At 47.2% G+C, this 22109-nt stretch overlaps 1 protein-coding gene and 1 long non-coding RNA gene across 2 annotated transcripts; both read left to right on the top strand.

The window, feature by feature from the left end:
• Positions 1-195: 195 nt before the first annotated feature.
• LOC140692906 (uncharacterized) lies at positions 196-4234 on the top strand. Its single transcript, XR_012068507.1, has 3 exons — positions 196-293; positions 3537-3623; positions 3968-4234. It is a non-coding gene; the product is annotated as an uncharacterized lncRNA (long non-coding RNA).
• Positions 4235-7328: 3094 nt separating this feature from the next.
• LOC140693247 (trafficking protein particle complex subunit 9-like) lies at positions 7329-20195 on the top strand. The gene is made up of 3 exons (XM_072957245.1): positions 7329-7535; positions 8044-8097; positions 19457-20195. Exons 1-3 carry the CDS (start codon positions 7528-7530, stop codon positions 19632-19634), a joined length of 240 nt encoding a protein of 79 aa, XP_072813346.1. The 5' UTR covers positions 7329-7527; the 3' UTR covers positions 19635-20195.
• Positions 20196-22109: the final 1914 nt, after the last annotated feature.

The raw sequence follows: 22109 nt of genomic DNA, 5'->3' as shown, positions 1-22109 counted from the left end.
GGTGGAAACAAAGAAACCAATGGAAACAAAGGAGCAAGTGATTTTGGCAAAGCTCCCCACCACAGAGAAGCTGCCCTGAGTGGAAGGGAGAGTGTGGGCATGCCCATTTGTTTCCTGTCTCCCAGTGTTCTTAGCTTTCTTATTGCAGACCTGCATGGTTACAAAAAATTGATCTGCAAAACTGAAAATATTTACTCTCTCGCTTTTACAGAAAAGGCTGGCCAGCCTCTGGTCCCGGTACCAGGCAAGTAATTGGAGTTCCTGTCCAGTTTGGAAACATCAGACAGGCCCAGGTTTGCAAAAGTCTTTAAGAGTAGTTACGGATTTCTGCTTCTAAAATTCTTTATAGCTGTATATACTTCTGAGATGCGGTTGTGCTGTGTAATTCTGAGCCGGGATTTTCTCAAACTCTTTCTCACTTCTTATACCAGACATTCCTAAATTCCAAGGGGAACTGCATATTAAGAAAGCCATGGAATTTAGGAAAAGGATACAGATCTCATTTCCTTTTAAGCATCGATGTACCTCCATCATGGCAGTATTGGTTATGTGTTATTGATAGGAGTACTAAATAGTAACCAGATTAATAGAAAAAAGGGGATTTTAGGTACACAGGTTCATCTTTTCAACATTTTTTATAATATTTGCAGTTTAAGATGACCATTCCTGAGAAACAGGCAGCCACTTAGAATGAAATAGCATTTCCTCTGAACCATACTTAATTTTTATTTCGTAGACAGCAGGAAGGGCAATCACACATCACACATTTGGGGACGTCAAAGAAAAAATGTAACTTTCTGGGAGCGCACTCCCCCGTCTCCCCCTGCTCTTTTCACTGTCCCATTCTCCCTGGAATTCTCTTTCTTATCTTCTTCTCATGGCTCCAGTAACTCTTTCTTCCTCCTCGTCCCTCAGCTGATAAGGTTACTTTACTACTTTGAACAAGCAAACAAGCCAACAGAAGAGAAACTTCACAAGCAACTCCCAGCACATCCGCTCACCTACTGATGTCTGTGACCTCACTCTCCGTGCCCCACCTCTTATTACAAGTGGCATGGAAAGTCATTTCCTCCAAAAGTCCCCGGGGCCCCATCCCTCCCATCTTCTCTGGATTGTCACTCCCAAAACCATCCACTCTTTCACTGCCTCATCTATTTTGTTCTCCTGCTAGTTGGCACCCATCAGTATATAAACGTCCATCTTCTTAAAAGAAACAAACAGCTCTCCTTGACCCTAATTCACCCCCACCAATTGCCACCCTGTGTCTTTGCTGCAAATCTTTAAGGAGTTGTTTAAACTCACTGTCTGCATCTTCTCTTGAGCCATCCCCTTTTACACCCACTCTGGCTATTCGCCTGATCCCTCGCTCTATGGAAACTGCCCTGTCAAGGCCATCAGTGACCCCACATTGCTAAATATAGCGGTCAATTTTCAGTCCTCATCATGCGTGGACCCTCGGCAGCATTTGACCCAGCTCTTCCATCCCTCCTCCCCCGTGTTCCTGCTTCACTCAGACTCCAGCCCATCGCTCTGTCTGCTTTCTGCTTTTGGTCTACTGGCTGGTCCTTTGCCAATGTCTCCTCTTTTTTCCATACATATACTGTGGGTGTGCCCCAGGGTTGGTTCCTGTGCCTCTCATCTCTCTCTCTGCTATTCCTTTGATGGAAGCAACCCAGCCTTGGAAATTGGCATGCCATCAATTTCTCGATTTCTCCAAAACTCCCTGATTTGCCCTTTCCGTCTGGACCTTTATCCCTGAGACTCACATTCTTTTTCTTTCATTCATCTTGCTTTCACATTCATACATATGTTCTACTATGTAATTAGTTTTCCAAATTTTGTATCAGTAAATATATATATCATGTAAAATGCTCAAATCTGAATTACTTCCACTAAGATGCTTATTCTACCTTAGAACCTTTCTTCATTTCTGTATTTCTGTGAGTAAAGCGAATAGTATTTATACAAGTCTCATAGTTAAACAGTGTGTTTGTTTGGGGCTATTATGTAACATGAAATAATGATGCATCAACATTGTCCTTTTTCATTTATTTTTATGTAACACTGAGATGAGGTTTTTGCACTGAAGACTGGTTTTATTGAAATTTTACCTACGTTACGGACAGTCAGTTTATGTGAAAGCCCTCATTTCTCCACTTTTCTGGTATATTTTCCATTTGATTATATATAACATATACCTTGGCATGAAATAAAATTCCCAAATCATTCACATAATACAATTAATACATTTAAATTTTATTTTTTAAATGTTAAAAAGAAAAAGAAAACAAACTCCTCTACCTATTAGGCATTTCTCTGGCAATATGTAATTCACCCCTTAACCATGACATTGAAGAACTGAGCTGATACCAGCCCCTTTCCACCTGCTCAGCCCCACCTTTTCCCATCCCCTTTCCCATCCGGAGAGGACATCCCTCCCATTGTCCAGGCCCAGATGTTGGAACCATGTCCTTTCTCTCTCTTTCTTTTACACTCACAGACAGCAAATCCAGCTTGTTAGAAAATTCTGGATATTCTGTCTTAATTAAATACCTGCTCTCTGCTCCCCGCCCTCCTAAGAGCCACCTTCAGCCTTTCCTGGATACCAATAGCCTTCTGTTTCCATCTTTGCTTTCCTACAATCTCTCATCCACACAGAGTCAGAGGGAGCCTGTAAAAACATACATTGGGGGTGGTGGGTGTTGCTCAGTGGTAGGGCGCATGCTTAGCATGCTTGAGATCCTGGGTTCAATCACCAGCACATTCATTAAAATAAATAAATTACTTCCCCCCAAAAAACACAAACACAAAAGCATAAGTTGGACTACATCACCCCTCCCCTCAAAACTCACTAAACGGGTCACCATGTCATTAGGAGCCAAAGTCGTCACAAAGGCCTCAGGACCCGGCGTGCTCTGCCTCTCTGCCCACACTCTCCTCCTCACTCTGGGGGCCTCTGGCTCCGGCTTTTCCTTCTTCCTCCGGATCTATTCTGCTTCAAGTACACTACTCCGTGAGATCTGCCAGGATTGCCTATTCCCTCCTGCCTGCCTCCCACCACATTGCCATCACCCGAGTTTGCTCATAGCACTCTTTTTTTTTAATTTTTCCAAACTCTTTCTACCCCCAACATGCTGCCTGTTTCCTCTGCTAAAACTCTGAGCCCCCTGTGATGGGGAGTCATGTCTATTTTGTTGGCTGATAAAGCCCGAGAGCCTTGGGAATGGGTCTAGTTAGGAGATTCCCGTACGTAGTAGGAGCTTATACACATTTGCTGAATGAATGTAGATGCCCTGGTCCAATCCGATGGAGCACTTCGGTGTCCTGCTCAAAGAATAACTGTCCTTTCCACCTGAGAGGGGGTGACAAATTCCTTGGTGATCAAAGGCAAGATCTTTTTGCTTTATGCTGTTAAACTTAGTCGGGGAGACTGGGGGATCTTCATATATATTTTTAAATTTGGTTCACTCTGCAGTTGGTCTTTGGTCTCTGTATAATTTTGAGAAACTTTTTATGAGTGATCATTCTTCCATCAGATTGAACAGGGTCCAGGGGGAAGGACCAAGCCTGTCCCATCGGCAATCCTATGTGTCATGTCCTGGGACCCATTGGATGCTCAGCATGTAAGTGAACCGACAGGAGTGAGTGAAGAGATGGGAGCATCTCTTTATTGTGGTGGCTGCACTCTGTCCGATGCCTTGAGATTTGGGGAAGGGTTTACAAGTGTGGAGAGGGGAGGTCAGGTCCCCTGTGCTCTTCCTGAGTGCCCTGGCCTTACGCATTCCCCCAGCCCCCTCTGGGCAGCCAAGCCGAGGAGCTGGGCCACCGGGGGTTGTGCTGATCAATAATCCACCTTCACCCCAAGTACGGGGGTAGGTACAACTAGTTGTAGACTCTGGAGTCAGGTCCTTGGAGGAATTCCTCACCGAACTATGTTTTGGACCTTTCTTTTCTCTATAACCTCCAGCTGAAGAAGAAGATTGTCTTAGACACATGAAGGCTGAGGATGCCTACTGTCCCCTCGGAACCCAGGTGGGGCTGGGAATGTGCTGTTTGTACAGCCGGTGGGCTCGTGTTGCTTTGGGCATCCCTGTTCCTGAATTCCTGCAGTACACTCGGTGGTAAGGACGGGGGTGCCTGGCAGGGAGGGAAGCGGGTCTGGAGACTGCACAGCTGGGGAGACGTTAACCTGGGGTGAGCGGGAGCCTGCTGATGCATGGCATCTCGGGGCAGGGAACTCTCCACAATCAGAGGGGTTCCCACTCCCGCAGGGGCCCTTTGATCAGGGTGCTGGGCGGTCAGGGGACCGCAGGGGTCCCAGTGGGGATTAAGGTGCCTTCAGGCAATGGGAAGTGAGGGGCCCAGCGGCACTTAAATTAACTGTGCACCCAAACCCAGCCCCCATCTCTTTCAGCCCGTTTCTTTTTTTTTTTTTTTTACATTTTTATTGATTCATAATCATTTTACAGTGTTGTGTCAAATTCCAGTGTTCAGTACAATTCAGCCCGTTTCTTAATCTGCAAAACTGGAATGATAGTAACTATCCCGAGGGATGGTTGATGGGCTGGGACAGACTAGAGAGTCAGGAGCTGGAATTCCTTTGTCCCCTGATTGTTTTCCTTCTTTCTGACTATTTTCTCTCACAAGTTCAGTCTCTCTGTCTCTCGCTCTTTCACTTCTAACTTTCTCTCATGCTCTGGTTTCATTTGATTTCCAACCACCGCCCCTCCCCTCCGCCAATCCCCAGATGAGTGAACTTGATTTCTGTGTGTCAGTTCCAAATTCCCAGGAAAGATACTCTGCCTCCCTCTGGATCTGTTGTCCAACCCATCAGTTGTGGCCAGAGGAGCGAGTCCCTCTGGGACCAGCGGAGGTTCTCCGCCCAGCCCCCCAGCCACCACTGTGGGAGCACATAGCTCTCCGTGGAGGAGGTATTGGCTGTGACCTAGTGTCAATCAGTGTGAATTTATGTCTCCTCTTGCCCCACCTTCACCCTCCTAAATAAAGATGAAAATTAAACACTCCCGGGATTTGTGTCATGGAACTCTCAAGGTGGGGGGCCAAGGGGGCTGGAATCTCTGCTGCATTTAAGGGGCTACAGTGACTCCCCAACGTGAGCCTGCAAAGGGAACAGCACCGGCCCCACCCGGCACTTAGGGGGCAGAGTCTGCGTGATGTTGAGCCAGGCTTCTGACCACAGCTCAGGGGTCTGGTCTGACCAGTTAGCCTTTGAAACCAACCAGCTCTGGATTCCTCAATCCCTCCCTGTGGTTTTACCTGAACCACCAGCTTCTGTATCTCTGAAGACAGATGATGAGGATCCTTCACGTAAGCCATTCGCACAGCCCTGTGCAGGCCTCTGTGCTGCGCGGTCTGCCCGGCGAGCTGACCGAGGTTTATATTTTATTGATATTAGAAATAGTCTGGTTTCCCGATGCACTGTTTCACTGAACAAGCAACAGAAGCCACTTCTCGCTGATAAAAACAAAAAAGGGACTAATGAAAAGATACTGGGAGGGTGTGTGGAGTGGCCAGGACCGGAGCCAACCCAGGGGCTGTAGGAGGTGTTAGGGAAGCCCCAGGCACCAGGCTGGGCGCGGTGCTACTGGGCCCCCTGCCACCCCAGAAGGGACCCCCCTCCACCCGACCCTCCATCTCACTCACTGCAGGTTCATGTCCCGGCAGGGCCAGGTCACACTGAAGCCACCAGCACACACCTCAGTGGGGGAGCTGGCCCTGTCTCTGCTGAGGGCGTGCCCGGTGTGGGGAGAGGCCCAGTTAGAGGAAGGCAGTTCCCCTACTGTTCCGAGTTAAGGTGCAAGTCAGTGCCCATCACTCAGGAGAGCCAGGCTGGACGGACCTCATTGTGGTGACTAGGTTGTCTGAGTTCACTTATTACTTTCTATGTTTGAAGGCCCTGGAGGGAGAAAAAGTGAAGGTTCTAGTACTTATTTTGTGTTTCCCACGTACCAGGTGTGGTAAGCAAGCCACTTCAGACAAGGCCCGGAGCAACCACGTAAATAGGCCACGGAGCAAGTCGTGCAGTCAGGCGTCTGTGGTCCCGAAACCCGTGTCCCCATCGGCTCCATAGTTACCAGTGGAAACTAGGGGGATTTATGGGACTGCGGCTCCTGTAGGGGCTGGGATGTGTGTGTTTAAATCCACATCGTCAGAAACTCGGCTAGAACCACAGCCACTGATTGTCTGCATGGAGGCAGAGGAGGGGAGGCTTCCAGCCTCTGGTCCAGCTCGTGTGGAGCTCAGAAGTTGCTCCTTCTGTCTTGAAAACAACACCAGATCTGAGGGAGCTTCAATCCCACTGCGCTTCTTAGATCCCAGAAAACTGAGGGGAAAAGCTGCTCCCAAACCAGAGAGGCAGCCGGGCAGGCTTGGAGAGTCACAGCTCCCAAGGCCGAACCCGCTTTTGTAAGAACCCCGGGGGCAGGCAGATTTAACAGGTCCCTGAGGCCAGCGGGAGGCTCAGCGTGGGGAACTCTGAGTGTGACAACTCCAGGGGGCCAGTCAGAGGTGCCCCATGTTCTTTTTCATGCATTTTACATCCGGGACCGTACCCTGTTCTCAGAATGAAGATCAGAGGATAACTCCTCATGCTTCCTGCCTGGTAAGGAGAAAATAACTCTATTGAAATACACCCAGAACATTCTGTTCCATTGGGGGAAGTTGTTTTTTGTTTGTTTTTTTAATGAGAAATTATTTTACCAGAGCCTAACCAACCTGGGGGAAGGGAAATACCTTCTGTGTTACCCAAATTGGGTTGGGGGGAAAGAGACACACTTGAGGAGGTCACAGCTCAGGGCACAGGCTCAATGAGAACTAATCACAGGACTACAGATGCTCCCCTCTGTCTCACCACCCCATCGCTTTACCTCCATGTCAATAGGGCCTCTGTGTAATAACAGGAGTAAAACTGAAAGAAGTAAATGTCTCAGGAGTGTCTAGGGAAAACCCAAAGACAGCTGGGAGATGAAAACAAGGACACACAGGTTGCCTTAGCCTCTCACACCAATAGCTGTAGTAAATTACACACAGCCCAGTCCCAGCAGATAAATAGAAAATCTCACAGAAGAAACTATTTATTTTGGTTCTCTTACCCAGGGCATCCCATGTTGCATCCTCGCCTTGTATTTAATGGAAGCAAGTCCATCTCAGAAGGGACATAACTGAACAGGAATGGCTTTCCAGTCTCTGATGGGCAGAGAGAGCACCATCCTGGGTGAGAGCACGGTGAGGGGTGGGGTAGGGGCTGGGCTGCCTTCTTCCCCAAATAAGGAAACTTCCTGGGGCCAGCACAGTGGGAGGGAGGGCCATGGGGTGGAAGCAGCCAGACTTCTTCCTGAGAACTGATGGGATGCCTCCAAGGGATCATTCCGGTGCCAAAACTGGGCCCTGAGGGTGGGAGCCAGTCTGTCTGCCTCAGAGCCCAGGACTGAGGTGGGCGCACAGCTGGTCTTACTTGGCCGGATCCATTTCACTTCCGTGAAGTCCTGTGTAAAACATGAAGCGTGGATGGCCTGGTGAGCACAGCTCTGCCCTCAAGAAAGGCTTCAACTCCTCTCTTCCCGGAAAACAGCATCTCTGAGCCCGTCCTGGGTGACGTCACAGAGATCACCCTAGTGGCCCAGCCCAGTGGCAGGGAACATATACTTCCTGACAGGCAACCCCAGAGGTCCACTGATGCATCATGCACTGGCAAGGATATGAGTCCCTGCACGCTAGTGCAACAGCAGAGGCTCTGCCACAGGCCCAAGTGGTGGTGTGTAGGGGTGCAGGTTTGTAGGTGGTGCAAGGTGAAAGTTGTGCCAGGGGTGCACGGGCTGTGGAAGGTGCAGGCAGTTCAGGGGCGCAGGGAGTGCAGGGGTGTAGGGGTGCAGGGAGGTGCTCAGTCTCGTGGCCAGAATCAGAAGGCTGGTGCACATCCTCGCAGTCAGCCTGACCCCTGGAGGCGGGTGTGGTGCGTTTCGGGTGGCGGCGGCGGGAGGGGGCTGCCCAGGCAAGCCGGTTGTTTCCTTCTCTTCCCCGCAGCCAGGCCTGGAGGCGGCCTTGGCCGCAGGAGAGTCCCCGGAAGTCGGACTCCAGGTGAGCTTGCTCCTGGGAGGTGGGGCGGTTCGGTCAGGGGCGGCAGAGGCAGCGGCGGAGGAGGGGAGTAGCCCTGCCCCTGGCGAGCTTGTGGGTTAGCTCCCGTCTCCCCGGGGGCCGGGCCTGGGAGCGACCTCTGCTGCCCCAGGTCGCCGGACACACTTGTCCCACCCAGCTTGCTGAGGAGGGGAGCGGGGCAGTGCAATTAGGGTGCGAGGGCGACGTGGGTAGGGGGGCCGCCGCCCGGGAGCCGGCAGTTTGCTCCGCTCCTCCCCGAGGCGTGGCCTGGGGGCGGCCTCCGCTGCCCGAGAAGCTGGACGCCCGTCTCCAGGCAAGCTTGCTGCTGGGGGGGCGGGCGCGGTGCGCTCAGGGGACTGGTAAGCTGGCGCAAATAGTTTCTCTCTATGGCTTGTCTTTTCATTTGCTTAGTAGTGTTTTGAAGAGCTTTGAAGGGTCTTCGTTTTGATAAAGTTCACTATATCAGTTCCTTTTTAAAATAGATTATACTTTTGGTGTCATAGCAAAGAAATGTTTGCCAAACCCAAGGTCACATTGCTTAAGCCTATGCTTTTCCTCCTAGCTGTTTTATAGTTTTGGATTTCCTATTAAGATCTGTGATCCACTTTGAATTAATTTTTCTGTATTTTGTGAGGTATGGGTCAAAGTTCATTTTTCTCTTTTTGCATATGGATATCTAATTGTTCCAGCACGACTTGTTGAAAACATACTTTCTCCACTGCATCCTTACTGAGATTCAATTGTTCATCTAAGTGTTGGTTTAGCTCAGAACATTCTATTCTGTTCCATTATTCTATTTTCCTGTTTTACAACAATACCATACTTTCCGATTACTGTAGCTTTATTTTTAAATGTCTGAAAATCAGATATTGTAAGTCTTCAAAATTTTTCTTGTTCACAGTTGTTTTGGATATCTGTGATTTTTTTGAAGTTTTATATGAATTTTAGAATTAGTTTTTAAATTCCTTACGTCCTCTTCTGCCAAATTTCCACCCGTGTCTTTGGTCATCTTCAAAGCTACATTTTCTGAAGAAGTTTCTCTAAATCCCAGGTGAAAGGAATTTTTCTTCTTCTGTGCTCCATGCACACTTCATAATATTTGATTGCATTTATTCATATTTAGCTATATTTATTTGTCTGATCTTTCCTGCCATATAGTAAACCTGTCAAGATTAGAAATCTTGACTTGGTTCCCTCTGTCTGCTAAGAAAACTAGTTCTGTGCTTTGCAGGAGTGAGCCCTGCAGTAAGAGGTGTCTGCAGCACACATCCAGCTCATCGCTTGCATATTGTCAAGGAATCCTGCAGATTTAGAATTGTTTATTGTGTGTTATCTCCAAGACAGCTCAGTGTTTATTATTTCTATTGCTACTGCAGCATTTTCAAAGAGAAGTGGGCTATTTTCCAAATATCAAAACATGCTACAATTGACTTGTGATGCTACTTATGTGCTGATGTGCCTTAACAACCTTCTCAGTGTTCACAGGCTCCTTCACTCACGAAACTTTTGGTACGATGTCTTTGGCTACTTGAGCAGCACTATCTGAACTGTCTCCTCCTGTATTTCCAGTGTCCCCTCGATCTTTCCTCCAGCCCTCCCTGGGGGACCAGTAGTTCTGCCCTCAAAAAATCTGTTGTTTCTCAGGAAGAGTTTCCTGTGAATTATAATCATGTCCCTCTTGTGGGGACATTCAGTCCAGAGATTTGGTGGCAGGGGAAAATGTTTAGTCTGCTTTTGGTAGAGCCTAAACTGTTCCATAATTATTAGAAGCAAATCCAATGAGGAAACTGTGTTGGCATCTAACAAATCAGCATAAATGTCTGATGAGGAAGATCAGCTTCCCCATCCCACTCAGGCGTCATGTTGATGTGACACTCAGCTTGGCTAACGTGTTCTCCTGTGTGCAACGTAAGTTTGAAGACATTATTAATGGCTTTTTGTTTTTCTTCCCTAGTCTTTCCACATTCAGTGTGTCTGGTGAAATTATATGAATCCTACTTATTTGCAGCCCAGCACTAACCTTTTTTTTTTTTTTTAAGAATCCCATGTTTAAAAGGCTAGTGGACAATTTGTTAGAAGATAGAAGTCCTCTTAGATTATGGTCCTAAATTCAAATCTTGGTTAGTGGTGAATGAAAATTCCCCTTAAAATTTAAAATACAGTGATATAAAGTTTTAAAAATAGTTAAATTTTAGTCGATTTCATTAAACACTATAGCAGTTATTTACCTTTAACTTGTTTCTGGGGAAATTTTGCAATTATTCCCTCTTTTCATTGATTGTCTCTTTATCAGAGTCCTTGAGAGGCCTCTGTCATCACTGTCAGTATCATCATCATCATCATCATCATGGAACAGATTCCTCTGGAAGATTCTAGGAAAATAAAGAGATGGATGGGGAGACACGTAGGTGAGTGTGTGCATATGCACTGAGAACAATCATTAGACGTTAGATGCACAATATCCATTTCATTTAGAGAAGAATGTGGTCATGAAATCCTGATGTGGTAAACGAAGGAAGCAGTGGGAACAGGATGGTCAATGGAAAGGAGGAGGAAGTGAGCAAAGCTGGGAGCATAGATCCTCTGTTAGGAGACCAGCACGTTGGTGTGAATGAAGGAACTGTGGTGGCAGAACAATATGTCCCCAACCCCCACAGGGAAGCCTCCTGTGACATGTTACTGTAGACATTAAAAGGGATGACAGGCATTTTAGGACAAAAATCTTAAAAAATCTTAGAGGATTTTCCTTCTAAATTGACTATTAGCCTTTTAAACCCATAATACGTTGTTAAAGATTAGTGCCAGGTTACAAATAAACAGGATTTGTATAATCTCACCAGATGTACTGAATGTGGAAAGACTAAGGAAGAAAAACAAAAAGGCGTTCACAATTGTCTTCAACCTTTAATTGCTCACGAGAGGAAATGTTACCCAAGGTGAGTGTCACAGCCACATACATAATGCCTAAGTGGGGTGGGACAAGGGGATCCTGAGATGAGGTGATACGGAGAGTAGCCTGGATTTTCCAAGTGGGCCCAGTGTAATCACAGGGGTCTTTACAAGCATAGGACATTTCCCATCTGAGTTTAGGATCAGAGGGAGGTGCAGCCATGGAGCGATGTTCAGAAAGGCTGCTGGCCATGAAGATGAAGGATGTCATGGGGCACAAGCTAAGGAAGGTGTGTGACCGCTGGAAACTGAAAAAAAAAACAAAAACAAGGAAATATTCTCTTCTAGATACTCTAGAAGGAAGGAACGCTGCTGGTACCTTGAATTTAGCCCAATGAGAACTGTGTTGGATCTCTGACCTCCACAGCCATAAGGTGATAAATCTGTGCTGGTTTAAGCTATTAAGCTTATGGAAATTTGTTACAGTGGTAATAGGAAAATAACATAGTGAGCTGTAGTGTAAGGGATTAAAGGTCTAGGATGGGGTGTGGAGAGGATTCTGACATTTACACCTGAAAAACAACCAGGTGCAGTGGGAAGGTGTTTTAAGGAAGACCTACCTGGCAGGGCTGTTAAGCAGACTGTTTGGAGTGAGGGGAGCATTGGAGTAGAGGAATCAATTAAATCTCTACCAGAAAAATAAGGAATGAAATCTAACAGGGCTTCAGTGTTAGTGGATGTAGGAATGGAAATGGGCAGAGAGATATAAACATTACTTTGAAATTAGCTACAGGTTTGATAACTGCATGTTGGGGAGAGTTAGCCGATGTGTGGACTGAATGTTTGCATCCCCTCAAAGTCCATATGTCGAAACCCCATCTCCCAGGGTGATGGTACTGGGAGGCGGGGCCTTAGGGAGGTGATTTGTAGGATAAAATGAGGTCAAGAGTGTAGAGCCCTCATGAATGGGATTAGGGCACTTATAAGGGGCCCCAGAGTGCTTGCTTCTTTCAGCTCTCCACCCCATGAAGATAGTGGGAAGACAGCCATCTTCAAGCCATGGAGGCAATCCTCTCCCAGATACCTTGATCTTGAATGTCTCAGCCTCCAAAACTTGAGGAATATGCTGGTTGTTTAAGCCTCTGTCCCATGGTAATTTTTTACAGCATCCCAGACTGACTAAGACAGTGGAGAATGACTCCGGGTGTGAAACTGATTGCCTGGAGAATGCTGAAACCCAGGGAGGTGGGCAGCACAGACGTTAAATCACTTAATCCTGCCAGCACAGTAGGAGATAGAGTCTACATATTCCTCACCATTAAAAGGTTAGGAAAAAGAGGCACAAATAAGTAAAATAACAACAACAACAACAATAAAAATAAAAATTTCTCCAAGATTCACACAGAACCCCCCAGAGGCAGAGTGAGAATTTGTACTCAGGCAGGCTGGCCCCGGAGACCCTGCTCATAACTACTAAATCAAGTGGCCTGGTTTATGTGGATCTTTTTTTTTCAACTGTGATATGAGGGTACTGTGTCCAGTAACTTATAACTTCAAAATACCTCAGTATAAGGGAATCATTAGTCACGGGCGTTACAAACCACAGAAAGCAAGACATACAAAAATAACCTGTTAGGGCAAGAAAACCACTGTTTCTAAACATCATACGTGCTGAGTCTTTGCTGTAAAATGTTTATTTATAATTCTGCCTGGCTACAGAATAACTTCATAATTCTGCATGTGGCTGCTTGCTCACATGTTGGACAGCACGGGCCTAGAGAACTTAAATGACTTGCTGAGCCTCACCCAGGAAGCTCATGGTGGGATCATATCTACAATCTGGGACTTTTCCTTATCCAGCAAGTCCTTCATGGAGGCTTAGAAGCTTCTCCTTTGGTGCCCAGCTGTCTATCCATGCTTATGACATCTTGTCAGGTGTCCCAGCCTGCTCCTGTATGTCAGCCAGTACACACTTCTGGTCTTTTCTGACCATGTAATATCTCTTAGCAATTTTGGTGACATCAGTTCTTATCTGGAAGGGTAGTGGCTAGAGATGTAAATGTGTCCACAAGGGCAGACTGACAGATTTTTCATAAACATAGCAGGAGTGGTCAAGAAAAGAAAATGTCAGGAACAAAGATCAGCAGGAGCAAGTCATTTAATATACCAAATTAATACTTTCAATGTTTGGTTGTGTTACTGAGTCCAATCTCATTCTGCTCACTGCAAGACAGGCCAATAAATTGGAAGACCACGTTTTGTGGCAAGAAATAGCGCCTTTAATTGGAAAGTCAGCTGACTGAGGAGATGGCAGAGTAATTGTCCTGGAGAACCATCTTCCCCTAGTCACAATTCAGGCTCCTTTTATATTAAAAAGGGGAAGGGGTTGTGCTTGGTTGTTGCAAATATCTTGGTGTAGGAATCCTTTGTTGTTGCAGCTGTCCACCTGGGTCAGATCCCTGTAAACCTCCGACAAAACAAATGTTATTTTCTGTTCTGCAACATGTTATCTTTATAAGAATGGAAAAGTGTTAATATCCTTAAAGGTCAAAGCCTTAAGAATAGGTTCTCCTGTGTATTTCTGACTTTAGGCAACATTGTTTTATAAAAGGTGCAGAACCAACAAGACTAAGCCTCGGAAACAGAGCAGAGGGTTAAAGTCAAAGGAACAGATCTAAAACGGAGTCTGATTTGTTGTTTGCTTTTATCGTGGCAGAAGTCACTTGAGGATTTAAATCATTTTAGGTTAAAAATAAGTAAAACTTTAAACGAATTTACATACATAGGTTGAAGTGTGCATAAAATATTTGGAAAAGCTTAGAGGGCTTGACCAGGGAGGTGAAATTTGAGCTTCTGGCCTTGAGGGGCCAAAGAAGGGCAAGGAGGCAGGACTGGCGCCTCCTTTGGAGTGCCCTTGAAGGTAAAGCTTTTTCTCTTCATCTCTGCTACTCCACTCCCCATTCTCCCTCTAGATCTCTCGCTTCTCCTTCCTCCTCCTTCGTCCATCTCTCTCCCTCCAATTTTCGCTTCCTCTCCTACTCCTCCCATCTTCTCCCCCCTCCCTCGATTCCCCAGTGTATCTCGCGGAACCCAGAGCCCAGAGCGGATCGCTGGCCCTCCCGATCATTCCCACGGTTGGATGCCAGCTGGACAGCGCGTCCGAAGCTCCAGCTCCGAGCCAGGGATCAGCCCTGGCTGCTCGGGTCTGTCGCCCGGTAGGCCTTTGGTTCCTGCCCCGGGTCGGGGCCTCCGGCTGTGGAAGTGGAAGTGCGGGGGCTCTGGGGAAGGGGATCCGCGTGTCACAGCCTGCAAGGGCTCGAGTCAGCGAGTGTCCAGCTGAGGGGCTCGCGCCAGCCCCCTCTGCCTGCGCCACCTGCCCCGGCCCCCAGGCCACACCTGTCCAGGGCCGGTCACGCACCTGCCAGGGACATGGCCACCCCCGTCCACACCGCGGCCCGCACCTGCCACCTCTCGCCCCAGACGGGCTCCCCTCAGTCTGCGGCCGGCGCCCGCTTCCGCTCTCCCGCAGCGAGTCCGCTCCTCCCGGGCTTCCTCTCCTCGGCCGCCGGCCCGTCCCCGCCCCTGGGCCGGCTGTGTCCCGGGCCGGCGGGGTCTGCGGAGCCGGGCGAGGGTGGGGGACAGTGGCTGGGACTGGCCTCCGAGCGGGGCTGCAGCCCGCGCCCCCCGCCGCTTTCCCTGCCCCGCCACCCCTAGACTGCAGTCCTCTCCCTTTACCTGTCCCCAAGGTCCAGCTCAGTGGCGTGGACGCTGTTCCCTGGGGCTGAGATCCTCTGGCTGTAAAGCCCTGCTTCTCCTGCCAGAGACTTGGGAAAAGAAAGCGCCAACTCAGAGCATGCTTCTATCTCCTCCCTCAGTGTTTCTGCCCCAGGTAAATGCCCTTAATACTTTTTCTGGTGTTAGGATGGTGGTGCTTGTTGATGTCACTTGTTTTTATAGTGAGCGTGATCACAGTGTTGAAAGCAGGGCTTGGTTCACTTAAAAATGAGCCGAGGAGTAGGGGCAGGGCTATACTTAATATGTTTGAGTTGTTCTGCAGGAGCTAAGGCCCCCACCCAGGTGGAGAATGGTAACTTCAGGCTGAGCAAGAGATTCCTGGAACACGGCCCTATTACCTACCACCACCTAGTCAGAAGAACGTCACACACCTGGAAGCCCTCAAGCCTCATTTTGCCTATTAAAAACTTTACCCTAATAAAAAAAAAGAAAAGAAAAAAATTCACCTCAAAAACCATCAGAGTTCAGGGTTTTTGAGCACGAGCCACTGTTCTCCTTGTTTGGCCCTTCAGTAAAAACTTTCTCTACTCAAAAAAAAGAGATGAGGGCATGAGGCTGTGACTTTCTCCATCCTCCCCTCTCCCAGGGTGAAACATGTGACCATCTATTTTAAAAAGATATAGTCCTGAACTAGTCCAGCCCAACTAGTGTGTGTTAACAGGAGCAGAACATCAGAGGAATTTTGGAGACCCAGGAACATTACAGTCCTAAAGATCTCCTGGAAAATTTTTGTTTGGTTTTCTTTTTTTGTTTTTCTAAAATTGTGGGGCAGATTAGTAATATAGAGGGAAAAATAGTGGTCCAGAAATATTTTTTCATAGAACAGTCTTATTGCGATATTGTTCACACACCATGAAGTCCATCCATTTAAATAGCACAATTCAGCAGCTTTTAGCATATTCACAGTGGTGCAGCCATTATTATTCCTGAAAGTTTTCATCACTTCAGAAAGAACAGTGGAAATGAATGATCTATCCACCCCTCCCCAGTGGTGGTTCTAAAGAAGTTTCCTGGCTGTTCCTGACCCTAAATTAACTTGTTACATTCCATAAAAAGTCTGGTAGGAATTCTAATCAGAATTGCATTGAATCTATATATCAGAACAGGAAGAATTAATGTCTTTATGGCGTTAACTTTTTCTACCCATAAATGTATCTGGGACCCTATCTTTTCATCTGTCCAGAGCCTGGCCTATGGAAAGTCTTCACTAATTTGTTGGGTTTGTGAACAATGAGATTAAATATAACATTGGTTGCAACTGTAGCTTTTCACAAAAGAGAAAAGAACCTCAGTGAAGCCAAGTGACTCTGATGGTCAGATAGAGTGACAGCCATTGCTGGAGTGATCGAGTAGACTTGGTGCTTGCAACCATTGTTCTCCAGCGCCTACAGCTAAGGAGATTACAGTGTTCTTTTATTTATTTATTTATTTTTAAAATTATTATTTTTTATTAAAGTGTAATCAGTTTACAATGTTAGTTTCAGGTGTACAGCAGAGATTCAGTTATATATATGCATATGTACATGTATATTTTTCAGATTGTTTTCACTATATCTCATTACAAGAAATTGAATATAGTTCCCTGTGCTATACAGTAGGTCCTTGTCATTTATTTATTTTATATATAGTAATGTGTATCTGATCATACTAAACTCCTAAACTGTCCCTCCCCCTTTCCCACTTGCTAGCCACAGTTTGCTATGTCCATGAGTATTTCTAGCAGCATCCTTTTTGCTCATAATATATGCTGGTTGGCTGCCTTCATTTTCAGTAATTCCGTCTTCTCTGTGGGCGTTTTTCTTCTGGTGGGCCTGCATGTGGTTTGCACACGTGTTCATAGAGATCTGTATTTGGGAGAACTCCAGGCCTCGTGTAGTGCCTGGCACGGAGCTCCCGCTGAGCTCATGCTTGAACTGGGAAAAGCCATATAAAAGTTGGAATTTCCACTGTGGTTGAGACTTCCAGGTTTCTATAACCTGTTTAGCCCACCTTAATATTGGCGACTCCCATACTGGATAATTTGGTGGAACTGCATGGTACTACGGTGTAGAGAGAGAGCTTGTATGCTTCTTCTCTTTCCTTTTTCTAACACTCATTCTCCTGGGCCTCACACATCCTTCCCCAGTAGTGCCCAGTGCTGGCTTGGTGCTGCGCTGAGGCAAGATTTGCAAATAAGGCCCTTTCCTCATCTCTTCTGAGCCTCCGTTTCCTTCTCTGTACAATGAGGGCTTAGACTAGATAAGTGCTTTTTGGTTTCTTTTAAACCTATGTCTCCTTTTGAGAAACAGAACTAAAATCTCTGCTCCAACCCTAATTCTTCAGATTTTGATACGTCCTCCAAGGGGTGACACAGCTCTTTGTTGAAAGTTAATGTGACTTTGGTTCTTTCCAGGTAGCACAGAAAAGACTTAAGAGATTTATTGCAGGGAGGGGGCAGTATGTCACACTTTCTAGTGTGAGAACTAAAGCAGGGGCTTGGATTTAAATACAGCCTCTGATGTGGCCTCTCTCTAATCTTGAACAGTGTGATAAACCTCTCTTTTCCTCTGTTTCTTCATGTGTCAAGTTGGAGTGATATTATTTTAGGCTTTTTTGAAACAATATACACATAAGACATTTGTGTCTCAGTAGAAACCTGACCTGTTAGAGAATCAGGGGTTTCTTAAAAAAAAAATCTTGTCCATAGCACTCTGTCTATGTGTAATTTGAATTTCCTGGAGTGTGTGGGTTGAGACTAAAGTCCATCATGGGAAAGGTGGCCCCTGGGACTGTGTGCCCCAGATGGCCCCCTCCTCCCCAGTCCTCTTCCTCTCAGTCCAGGATGAAGTTCCTGCCATTAAAATTACACAGAGTTCTTGTAGATATGGCTTTTAATTTTATTGTTTCACTGGGGAGTGCTGCTGTCATTATTTCCGTGGTCAGGTTTTGGTGACCTGAAGGCTATGCAATTGGGGGTTCCTATTTAAGAAAAAGAAAACAAAGTTACAAATACAAAATTAGACCTAGGGTGGTGGCAGGGGCTCTTGAAAGTGGGGACGATTAGCTTTGTTAGCTTCAGGTGCAGTGGCCTCTGGCCATGGGGACCCATCCTTGTGCTCTGGAGTTGGAGGGACCAGTGGGTTCAGTGGGAATGTTTACTGAGTGTATCTCATGGGCTGTGCATTGTCCTATTTGTACTGTGTGTTCCTTATTTAAGGCAGTGAGCTCATTTAATCTCGATAGCCTCTTTAAAAAATTAGACTTTTTATTTTGAGATGTAATGAAGATTCCCATGCAGTTGTAAGAGCTGATACGGAGACAGCCTATGTACTCTTTGCCCAATTTGCCTTAACGTTTCCATCTTGCAAGGTTGGGGTACAATTCATTATTGACTCACTAACCCTTTGAGATTTGTGTTATTACTCCCATTTCTATTCGTGATTAAACTGGGGTTTAGAGAAGCACACAGGCCATCCCAGGTCACCCACATTGTTAGTGTAGAGTCGGGTGGGACAAGGGCTTGTGATTCCCAGACAGTACCATTATGATTGTGGCAGGGAGCAGCATTCATTTGCTTGTTTATTCATTCATTCAACAAACATTTATTGAGTACACTCTGTGGGTCAGATGCTTTCATACGGTTATCTAATTCTACAGCAGTACTGAGAATCAACTTATGTTTTCTTTTTTCATCTGTGAAAATTAACTCTCAGAGGTCATAAAACCTCCCAAAGGAAATACAGCTCATAAAGGAAGGATTAGTAAATTTGTACATCCCCCCTTTTCATGTAGGTGGTACCCTAGGCATTTTGCATTTGCAATCTGCCTTGATCTAGATATATTCTTGTAAGGCAAGGTGTTTTGTTTTGTTTTGTTTTGTTTTGTTTTTAATTGAAGTACAGTCAAGTTTACAATGTTGTGTTAATTGCAATGTTTTTTCTTTTTAATTTTTAATTAATTTTTATGGAGTAATTAAGTTTATTTTTTGTTTCTTTTTTTAAATGAGATACTGGGGATTGAACCCAGGACCTCGTGCATGCTAAGTATGTGCTCAATCCCTGGACTGTACCCTCCTCCCCAGGGCGAGTTTTCTTATCCATTATTTTGCAGCGTAGGAGATCAAGTAAATTGGAGTTGAAATCCAGATCTTTCGATCCCACTGTGGTTCTTTTCATTATATTCTGCTGAGGGGTGTGGAAGCAGTTCCTTTTTTCATTCATTCATTCAACATTTTTGAACATCAGGGCCTAGCTAGATGTTGGAAACAGAAAACAAGAAATGACCCTTTTCTGCAGGGGCTGGAAGCCTAGACCAAGAGCAGGATAATATGATCCTAGCTACGGTAGCCATGTGCAGACTCTGAGGACAGGCTGTACCCCCGGCTTTGCTTGGGCTTCCCTTGCCTTCTGGCTGGTACACACAGGTCACCGCATCCCAGAGGGGCCTGCAGCCCACAGCACAGCGTGTACCTCAGTCTCCTCTCCCCTCTTGGCAGGGCCTGCAACATGAGCATCCCTGACTATGTGCAGTGTGCTGAGGACCACGAGACTCTCCCCATGGTGGTCCAGCATGTGGGGATCATCTTGGAGGAGAATATCTTATGCATCTATAAACAGATCTCCTCAGTGAGGCAGGACAGGTTTGGCGGCTACCAGCAGTCATTCTCTATCCACTACAGGTACCACTACCCACACAAGAACGAGTGGGGAGACTTCCAGACCCACCAAAGGGTCATTGGCCTCGTCACCATCACTGACCGCTTGGCCAAGGACTGGCTGCAGATCGAGGAGCTCTCTGTGCAGAGGAGCTGTGTGGCAACACGCAGGACGATTTGTGGCTCTTCGTCTTTGTGCTGAAGAGCGAGCTTGCTGAACAGCTGCACACTGATTTGGCCATGTACCCCAGCTACGAGGACTGTGGGACGGTGGAGAAGAGGATCAAGGACTTCATCGAGTAGCTCTTCATCGTGCTCGAGTCCGAGCACCTGGACAGGGCCACCAACAATTTTAGGGACAAGATCCCCCTCCTCTACATCCCATTTGAGAAAAGGGACTTGGTGGGGCTGGACACAGACAGCAGGTAAGCCTACGTGGAGTCCCGGCCGCCCTGGCTGTGTGCCTGGTTTGCTTTCCTACCTCCAGAAAGGGATCAGCAAGAAGGGGAGCTGTCTTGCAGCCAAGGGGGGAGGGAGATGCAGTCTGACGGTTTTCAAAGTTTTAAAAATGAATTCGTCTTTAGTTCAGAGAGATCCATTTAGGGTTAGTTTGGATACTTACTCCCCCTTTCCAACCGAGACCCCTGGTGGGACCCCTGGAGTTGCTGTCCAATAGGGTAGCCACAGCCAAAGAGTCTGGGAGCGCTGGGGAGGAGGCTGGTCTAGACTAAGATGTGTAGAAGTTCAAATGGACATCAGACACTGAGACTTGTCTAGAAAAAAGAATGTAAACTATCTTGATAATTTCTATATTTACTATATGTCAAAATGATAGTATGATACATATTACATTAAATTAGTTCTGTTCTTAGAATCACTTTAAAGAGTTTGTTTTTCTACTTTTTTAAATGTGGCAACTGGAAAACTTTCTTTGTGTGACTCTCATTGCATTCCCGTTGTCCTGGGACAGTCTTGTCCATCTGATGTATAGGTGAGGGGCTGAATCCCGAGACGCAGCAGGTCGAGGCACTAGCTGAGCTGGGGCTGGAGCCCGTGTCTCCTGCCTCCCAGGGTGTTCTTCCTGCCCGACAGCCACCATGCCAGCTTCGGACAACAGAAACACCGCCAGGGATTTCCGAAGAAGCTCCTTACGCAGGGGAAGGCTTGTCACGGATTATGGGACAGAGTATGGAAAGGTTCATCCTCACTTTGTCCCTGTGATTAGGTCAGTGACCCCACTTTGCCCCGGAATTGCAGACGAGCTCTTCTGGGCCATCTGCCCCCCTCCGCCACCCTCTGCTCTGCTTCCCTGTGTGGCCATCGTGCCATCCCTCGGGCAGAAGAGGGAGAGATGCCTTTGCTGAGAGGTGGTCCCCCTTTGCTGCGGAGAGCGAGGGAAGCTGTGTCCCCCGGCCTCGGGCCTCGGGCACTGAGTCTGCTCTCCCTGCGCTGGAAAGCACGCAAAGCGGTCTCATACGTGACGGTTGGTGGTCCTGGCACATGTTACTGGGCCCGCTATGGAGTCGAGGCTCCGTAATTCTTGGACTTATCTAAGGTCAGACCATACTTTCTCGGTTTTGGTAAGTTAGAGAAGACACCAGAGAACTGACAAAAAGAATGTCCCGGCCAGACCTGTGAGTGAAAGGCACAGGGGACCCGAGTCCCACCTGCGTGTGGTGCCTGGCGGGCTCTGGATGAATTTTCAGTTCCTCCCCGGACATGCCTCTATGGCTTAAGGAAATGGCGAGACATGTTGTGGCCATGATGTGTACTTGTCCTCGCAGGGCTCTGTGATCTACACACCTAAGCCCCCTTCTGCTCCTTGGAGATGAGGTGTCACTTTTAGGGTCCTGGGCACTGCTGAGGGCACAGATGCCAGCACCAGGCCACTACCAGCCTGGCTCTGTTCACTTCACCTGTCACCTCCTGCTGAGCCCCCAGGCGTTAGGTGAGAGAGGCACATTGGTGACGTACTAAGGTGGGACTACACGTGCGCACAGCGCTGCAGCATCAGCAGGGCCACCTTCTACCCCTGGACAGACTGGTGGGTGAGCGGTGGAATCCTGGATCCCTGCTCCAGCCCCCTGGCCTCCTCTTTTGTCATAGGAGGCACTGGTGACATACTTACTCAGCAACTGCTTGGCTATGAGTCTGCAGACCCACCGGAGATTGCCAGCTTGTTTTTACTTTTTGAAGTCTGTCTTCGGGATTTGGCGGAGGAGCTAGTTTCAGGACAGTGTGCTTAGTGCATAGTGATTGACACTGTCACCATTGTTTACCCAGAACCTCGTCTACCAGTCACAGCTCTGAGCATCAAAATACAGCAGCACATTAAACCTCCCTCCTGTTGGATCTGTCTATTCTGGTACCAGAAGCGCTCAGCCAGCATCTGAACGTCAGTGAGATAACACAGCCAGTGAGCTCTGATCAAACACGTTCTCCTCCCATAATTTTACTCCATTATTGCTTTTATTCCATAATCACCCAACTTTTAAAACAATGCTTTGGTACAGGAGCAGAGCCTAATTCTCTCCTGCTACTCTTGGTGGGAGTGAGTAAAACTGTCCAGCCTGAAATGCGACCAAGTTTTCTAGATCAAAAGCTGTCTAGGCGCATGTAGGTGGAGTTTTGGTTTGGGGCGCTGACGATGTTGGGCTCCCCACTACAGTGTCGCTCC

This window comes from Vicugna pacos, unplaced genomic scaffold (assembly GCF_048564905.1).
Source record: "Vicugna pacos unplaced genomic scaffold, VicPac4 scaffold_19, whole genome shotgun sequence".
In the NCBI taxonomy this organism is placed as follows: Eukaryota; Metazoa; Chordata; class Mammalia; order Artiodactyla; family Camelidae; genus Vicugna; species Vicugna pacos.
The sequence above is the reverse complement of the archived record's forward strand: the minus strand, read 5'-3'. Positions and strand labels throughout refer to the sequence as shown.